At 50.7% G+C, this 8,037-nt stretch overlaps 1 protein-coding gene across 1 annotated transcript in view; it reads right to left on the bottom strand.

Moving 5' to 3' along the window:
- Positions 1-5,657: 5,657 nt before the first annotated feature.
- LOC149309192 (neurogenic differentiation factor 2-like) overlaps positions 5,658-8,037 on the bottom strand; it is a 5,230-nt gene continuing 2,850 nt past the window's right edge. Inside the window, exon 2 of the mRNA XM_089531916.1 lies at positions 5,658-7,135. Within this exon, the coding sequence (XP_089388042.1) occupies positions 6,018-7,130 (1,113 nt within the window). The 5' untranslated portion in view covers positions 7,131-7,135 and the 3' untranslated portion in view covers positions 5,658-6,017. The remainder of the gene's footprint in view (positions 7,136-8,037) is intronic.

Below are 8,037 nucleotides of genomic sequence, written 5' to 3'. Positions count from 1 at the left end.
GGATTATTTTGCAGTGCGTTTTGCACCTTATGATAACCTGAAGGCGGCCCTCTCATAGGGTTTTCTGGGCAAGTTTCTTCAGAGGGGCGCCGCCATTGCCATCCTCTGAGGCTGAGAGAGTGTGACTTGCCCAGGGTCACCCAATGGGTTTTTATGCTGGAGCAGGAAACAAACAATGGTCTCCTCAGTCGTAGTCCAGCGCTCAAACCACTACACCAGGCTGGCTCTCTGGAAAGAAAGAAAAACCTCTTGAATATAGACTCCTAGTTCCCCTGTTATATTACCTGCCCTTTCGAAACGATTGCCAATTGAACAAAGCAAAATTGGGGTAGGCTGTAGGGAAACCTATTCGTGACAAGGAAACAAGATGGTCTCTGGATGCCTTTGGGTAGAGTAGGTTGTACTCCAGGAAGGACAGACATTTCGTGCCAGTGTTAAATCCCAACAGTCTGTGATTAAGCTATGGCGAGACCAGATTTCTAGATACTCCAAGCTCAATCAAACTTGTGCCGACACAAATCAGAAGCTGGATCTGATGAAAAGGGGTGGTGGCCACACACTGTTGTTGTGTGCCTTTAAGTCGTTCTCACCTTCTGGTGACCCTAAGGGCCACCCTATCACGGGCTTTTCTTGGCAAGATGTCCTCAAGGGGGTTTGCCATTGCCTTCCTCTGAGGCTGAGAGAGTGGGACTTGACCGAGGTCACTCAAGGGGATTCGAACCAGAATTCGAACCCTTATCTTCCAGGATCCTAGTCCAACACTCACACCGCTGTCGGTGTCCACACCTGCTTACCCTAAATAGGAATTCCACGGTGTTTTAATTTCAGAGGGCAGACCACAACTCAGTGATGTCCAAACTCTGGTCCTCCAGGTGTTTTGGACTTCAGCTCCTAGAAGCCTCAGCCATCTTGTCCAATGGTCTGGGATGCTGGGAGATGAAGTCCAAAAACACCTAGAAGGCCAGAGCTTAGACATTACTGCCTTAGATATCTTCATTGCCTGCTTAACCTTGGGGTTCTGGTTGTGGGATCCCTTCCTGTATATCCCTTAGGCCTCCTGCTCCTAGAATCATAGAATCATAGGGTTGGAAGAGACAACAAGGGCCATCCAGTCCAACCCCCTGCCATGCAGGAACTCACAATCAAAGCACCCTCAACAGATGGCCATCCAACCTCTGTTTAAAAACCTCCAAAGAAGGAGACTCCACCACAATCCAAGAGAGTATATTCCACTGCTGAACAGCTCTTACTGTCAGGAGGTTCGTCCTAATGTTGAAGTGGAATCTCTTTTCCTGCAGCTTGTTCCTGGTCCTGTTCTCTGGAGCAGCAGCAAACAAGCTTGCTCCATCCTCAATAGGACATCCCTTCAAATATTTAGACAGGGCTATCATATCATCTCTTAATCGTAGTAGTATGCGAGGGTATGTGTGTACTAACCAGGGGTGGATGGGAAGGTATCTAGGGAGCAATGTCTCTCCTTTTCCCGGAGCTTCTGGTTCAGCACCACCAGTTTGAGGACAGCTCCCAAATTCTCCCTTTGGCTTCCCTTGGGCGATTGTGAAAAGAAACGGTTTCAACAACCAACTTGAAACACACACATACACACACCATTCCCTGCCCATTGCTAGTTGATCATGAGTTAGTCACGAAACAGGATTGGATTCCTTTGATGGAGGGGTGGGGAACCATTCACCTTCGTTGAGAGATCTTTGCTTTGAATTTATTCTTTTCCTTCTTAGGGGATGGATGCCAAGGAAAGTGTGTGTGTGTGTGTGTGTTAAGTGTGTGAAAGAGAAGGGGAGCGAAGGAGGGTGAGTGACTGTTGCAAGGAAGATGCCATCTGTCCAAGACAAGAAAACTGCATTAGTCTTTATAAAAGGAGAAGCAGAATGTCTCCCTTGCTCAACAAAAGTGTGTTTTGGGGCTGGGGGAGGAGGAAAAAGAATCAGAGAGAAACAGAGAGAGATGACTAATATATTTTTAAGCAGGGCTTCCAAGGACTCACTGTCACACTAAGGATGCTTTGAAGCCATCTAAATCTACTCTGGGTTTCACACACCAACCCCCCAACTCCATCCTTTCCCTCTGAAACGTGTTTGACCAAAATGAAAGAATGGGGTCTGGAGCATCTCTCTCTCTCTCTCTCTCAGTCTCTCTCGACTCGTTTGAAGTAAACCAGCAAACCTGAGGGAGTCAACATCTAATATTTATTAATTGTCGTCTTAGGACGCTCCTTCATTACAAGTTTGACTAAGATCCTAGCTGACTCGCAAAGCTCTCAACCCGTCAAAAAGGGTCGGGATGCATTTTGCAGAAAGGACCCGCAAATTAAAGCTGGAAGGAAATCATTGAAGATATGGGGGGGGGGGGGGGGGAAGGAGGGGGAAAGAGTTGCACTCCGCCCTCCTGCCTTTTCTCTTTCTAAGCCCTGAAAACCAAACTCTGAAGTTTTTGCCTGTTTGGGTTTTTTGCAAGGGAACCTTTCCCTCGCGTCCCTTGGTTTTTCAGTCATGCAAATACAAAGCGGTCGGGTCGGCTTTGGGCCGAGGAGTCCTACAGGTTTCATTCCTGGAAGGGCTTCACTTCTTTGATCTGGGAATAGTCAAAGAAAAAGAGAAATTTCAAAGCCCTTCCATCCTCTAAACCTCCTTTCTTTAAAGCGCACCCAAGCAAACAGGGCCATAGGTAAAACCATTCAAATCAAATAGAGAACCGAAATTGAATGAATAGAGAACCGAAATCGAGAAAATAGCTCTCCTTCTCTCAAACAAGACTTAGAGAAATATCTTTTCCTTTGCTTTCCCTTCTCTTTATCATATCATTTGACATAAATATTTATTCATCTTAAGGAAACGGAACAGAAACACACGAAAAAAGCACTTCGGGTGGCATCCAATAGACATTTCATATTGGCTACAACTTTTCTTTTCTCTCTCTCTCTTTTGCCTTTTTGTTTTTAAAAATGGATCAGAAATACCTGACCCTTGCCTCTGAATTGACAAAATGCTGGCATGTAGAAGGTGATGAAGACCATCTTAAAAGATGGGGGGAAGAGGAATGTGAGATGATATTTTAAAGACCTTCCCTGGCTCTGAAAAGAAAGTTACTCTAGGAACGAGAAAGGAAAAGAGTGACTCTGTTGGGGGAGAATATACCAGTTTGAGTCTGTAGAAGGTGGCGTGTTTTTATAGAGAGATTTTATATACTGGGGTATCGTTACAGAAACGTATGTTATTCCCCCCCAAACCCATTACAGAAAGAAAGAACTGAAGAGTTAATGGTCGGGGAGGAAGGAAGAGAGAGAAACCAGCCAACTAAGTCTTAAGCATCATAGTCAGTGTTCTCTTTAACATCACCTTGAAAAATTTTGCATATTTGCGTTTCCCCTCCTATTCATGCATAACAAAACAATTATTTTTTTGCCATTTCATAAAAATCTTTTTTTTGTCCACTTTTTTTTCCTCATTAACGTTTTCAAAACAGGTAAAAAACAGCATGACACACAAAATTTGGAAAATAAGTTACTCGGGGTTACAAGGGTGGTTCAAGAAAGTCAGTGATTGTTTAAATACCAGGAGGAAAAAACCCTACTACAGTCCGTTTTCCCCCCAAATCAAAAAAAGTGCACGATATCTTTTTCTTTTCTTTTCAAAACCTCAAGGAGTTTCTTGGTCCATATTTCTAATCTTTCATTTCTTTTTTTGTCGTTGCTTTCCCTCCCCCCTTTTTTTCCTTCCGTTTAAAAACTTTCCCCCACCCCTAGTTTCAGTACCTACTTGCATAGATAAGGATAGAATATATTTATCATCTGTTTGCCCCTTTTATTGCTTTTTTTTTCTTTTTTAAAAAAGTTGTCACTGCATTGAAAGTCTGACTTAAAAGTTTGCAAACATTGGTGGTTTTTTTTTTGTTGTTGTGTTTTTAAAGTCCTTAAATAGATTAAATTTCCCGGGGATTCAGTCGCCGGAGGGTTGGAAAGCCTTCCCCTCAAACTCCATCTCAGCCTCCTGCCCTTCTTTCGTTATTTTGCTCTCAATCCATTTGGGATCTTTAAGAAAAGGAATAGATCAAATACCTGTAAGACATGGCTAGCTATATAGGCAATGGATTCGGATGGGGACGAACCTCCCCATACCTTCGATCAAAGCTGTTTTCCCTTCCTTTTTAAGCAAAGTGGATCTAAACAAAAAAAAATTCCTCTTTCGGATGGTCAAAACCTCCGCTAAAACAGATCGTTTGTCTGCCTTTTCTTTTAAATAACAAATTGCATTCGAGAATATATTGCACTAGATGTCTCTTCATAGTACTCCTCAGGGAAGGAGGTCAGGGCACCGATCCAATCGAGGACCCGACTTTTCCCAGTCAAGGAACCGAGGGGCTCTTGGATCAGGTCCTTTCCATCTCCTCCCCAGCCACCCATTTCAACCAAAGTCATCGCCTTCTCTCACCCAACCGGCCCCTAAAGCGATCCAAGCCCCTTGCTTCGGCTTAATAGGCTTCAGGATCTAGCTACTACCCCCTTCCAGCTTCCAAACCAGAACGCCTGGCTCAAAGAGTTTACGGATCGGAGTGGCTATTAGAAGTATTTAGTCTTATTGCCCCTTCCCAACAAGTGTGTGTGTGTGGGGGGGGGGACATAGGGGGAGGGTGGTTTAGAATCCATTTAAAAGTTGTAGCACTTGGGAGGCGATGGGGGAAGGAGTGGAGAAGACCAGGATCTCTATTTTGTTGCTATGCCATCAAGTCGTTCCCGACTCCTCCTGGCGACCCTGCCTTAGGGGTTTTCTTGGGCAAGATTTGTTCAGAGGTCCTGAGGCTGAGAGAGTGTGCCTCGGACAAGCTCACCCAGCAAGCGAGTTTCGTGGCTGAGAAGGAATCAAGTCGAACCCTACCCTCCGGAGTCCTACTCAAACCATTACGCTACAAGTCCTTCCCGACTTATAGCGACCCTACCACAGGGGGTTTCTTAGCAAGAGTTGTTCAGAGGTGGCTTGCCCTGGCTTTCCTCTGAGGCTGAGAGAGTGTGACTTGCCCAGGCTCACCCACCGGGTTTGCATGGCTCAACTTGAACCGAACCCTGGGCTCCAGGGTCCTAGTCCAACCCTCAAACCACTGCGACGCAAGTCCTTCCCGACTCATGGCCACCCTACTTTTGCGGGGGAGGGGGTGGTTTCTTGGCAAGAGTTGCTCAGGCATGGCCCTGGCCGTCTTCCCCCCCCCCCCGAGGCTGAGAGAGTGTGACTCCTTTGGAAACCCTATCTGGAGAGTTTTCTGGGCCAGAGTTATTCAGAAGCGGCATGCCTCTGAGAGAGCGTGGCTCCTTTGCAAACCCTATCTAGAGACTTTTAATGTCCAGAATTGTTCAGAGGCGGCTGGCCCCGAGGCTGAGAGAGCGTGACCTCTTTGCAAACCCTACCGTGGGAATGGGGGGGGGGGTTGTGGCTTTGTTCTGGCTATGTGGCCATGTTCTAGAAGAGTTTCTTCCTGACGTTTCTCCAGCAGCTGTGGCTGGCATCTTCAGAGAAACCCCTTCTATTCCATGGGAGTTTTCTGGGCAAGAAGTGTTCAGAGGCGCCTTGCCTCTGAGAGAGCGTGACTCCTTTGCAAACCCTCCCTAGAGAGTTTTGGGGGCAAAAAGTGTTCAGAGGGGCAGCGTGACCCCTTTGCAAACCTTACTATGGGAGTTTGATGGGCAAGAAGTGTTCAGAGGCGCCTTGCCTCTGAGAGAGCATGACTCCTTAGCAAACCCTAGGCCAGAGTTGTTCAGAGGCGGCTTGGAGAGAGAGTAACTCCTTTGCAAACCCTGCCTAGAGAGTTTTCTGGGCCAGAGCTGTCCAGAGCCCTGGCCCCGGGGCTGAGAGAGCGTGACTCCTCCGCCAACCCTCCCTCCCTCGCCCAGGGGGCCTCTACAAGCGGGGCAGCCCTAACCCGGGTGTGTGTTTGTGTGAGTGTGAGGCGGGGGAGAAAAAAACCTGGGGTCGGGAGGGAGGCGGCCAGAAGAGGGGGGCGGGGGCCTGTCAGTTGTGGAAGAAGGCGTTGAGCTCCTCGTACATGGGTCCCCGGTCGTGGTGGAGGTGCATCTCGTAAGGCAACACGTTCTCGGCGTGGACCCCGCTCCGCATGCCGGCGGCCGAGCCGAAGACCAAGTTGTGGCCGGCGGAGGGCCGGGATCCGGGCAAGGCGGAGTAGTGCATAGAGTAGTGATAGTTTTTCTCGTGGTCGGGGGACGAGTCCGGCTTGAGCGAGAAGTTCCCGTTGACGCAGAGCGGGGGGCTGAGGGGCCCGTCGTACTCGGAGCTGTTGTAGTCCGGCGAGGCGTTCCCGGCGTAGAGGGACTCGTAAGTAGCGGCGGCTGCCGCGGCGCAATAGTGGCCCCGGAGGGCCAGGGGCCCCGACCCGGCTCCGCCGCCGCCGCCCTGCCTGGAGCAGGGGTAGGAAGGGTAGGGGTGGTGGTGGTGGTGGAGGGCGAAGGGCGAGCCGGCCCCCGGGTGGTATCTGCCGCCCCCGTCGGGCCCCGGTTCGGTGAGGAAGTTCCTCGAGTTGAGCTGGAGGCAGCCGGCCACCAAGTTGGTGGTGGGCTGGGAGAGGCCCTTGCAGAGCGTCTGCACGTAGGAGACCAAGTCCGGCCGCTTGCCCGAGCGCAAGATCTCCGACAGCGCCCAGATGTAGTTCTTGGCCAGGCGGAGGGTCTCGATCTTGGAGAGCTTCTGCGTCTTGGAGTAGCAAGGGACCACTTTGCGCAGGTTGTCCAGGGCGGCGTTGAGGTCGTGCATGCGGTTCCGCTCCCGGGCGTTGGCCTTCTGGCGCCGCAGCTTGGAGCGCTCCAGCCGGGCCTTGGTCATCTTGCGCTTCTTGGGGCCCCGCTTCTTGGGACGGTCGCCGCCGCCCTCCAGGCCTTCCTCCTCCTCCTCCTCTTCCTCCTCCTCGCCGCCCAGCTCGCCCTCCTCCTTGACCTCTTCGCCTCCTCCTCCGTCGCGGTCATCCTTGGCCTTCCGCTGCTCCTCCTCCTCCTCCTTGTCGCTGGCCTCGTCCTCCTCGTCCTCCTCCTCCTCCTCGCAGGCCTCGGCCCAAGCGGAGAACTTCTGCACCTCTGGCAGCAGGCTGGGCTCGCTGAAGAGCCGCGTCAACATGGTGGCTGCACCGGGAAAGCGAGAAGGGAGCGGGTCAGAGGGACAGACACACCTGGCCTGCATCCACACTGGAGCAATAACCCGGTTTGGCCCCGCTTGAACTCTTTGTTTGGCTCTTTGCTATGGAATTCTGGGAGTTGAAGTTTGTTGTGGTGCCCAGAGCGGAGCTCCGCTCCGCTCTGGGCCGCACAACAAACTCCAGCTCCCAGAATTCCATAGCAAAGAGCCAGGGCAGTTAAAGCAATGCCAAAACGGGTTCTCTCTCCAGTGTGGATTCAATCACAGATACTCCAGACCCCCACACATCTCTTGGCCCCAAAAGGAAGCCCTCCCGCCCGTCCTTTCCTCATTGCCAAACCTTCTGGAGAGCTGTGGGCATGTGCCAAACACGGGGGAGGGGGGCAGCACCAAAGATGACCACCATGCCACCAGAGTGGGCACCTTGGGTCTTACAGTGGGGAAAGAGTTCTTCAGGGTGGGGATGGGGAGAGGAAGAGGAGGAGGAGGAGGAGGAAGAAGAGGAGGAGGAAGAGGAGGAAGAGGAATAGAAAGAGAAAGAGGAGGAGGAGAGGAAGACGACGAAGAGGAGGAGAAGGAGGAGGAGGAAGGAGAAGAAGAACGGAGGAAAGGATCTCTCCCTCGTGTTGGCTCCGCTCTGGGCCCCACAACCAACTCCAACTCCCAGAATTCCATAGCCTTGAGCCAGACAAAGAGTTCAAGTGGGGCCAAACCGGGTTATATCTCCAGTGTGGATGCAGCCTATAGGCATACCTATAATGTTCCCAACATATAAGGTATGCATTTTAGGAGGGAGGGAAGGTGTGCTTGCAAGCCACCGGTTCGAAAGAGGGCCTTTCCCTCCCCATCCCATCCGCCGCCCCATAAAAGCAATTGACTCGTTTAAAAG

This window comes from Sceloporus occidentalis, unplaced genomic scaffold (genome assembly GCF_023333645.1).
Source record: "Sceloporus occidentalis isolate IW3139 unplaced genomic scaffold, rSceOcc1.0.p SCAF_7, whole genome shotgun sequence".
NCBI classification, from domain to species: domain Eukaryota; kingdom Metazoa; phylum Chordata; class Lepidosauria; order Squamata; family Phrynosomatidae; genus Sceloporus; species Sceloporus occidentalis.
Note: the sequence above shows the minus strand (reverse complement) of the source record. Positions and strands in the feature narration are given on the sequence as shown.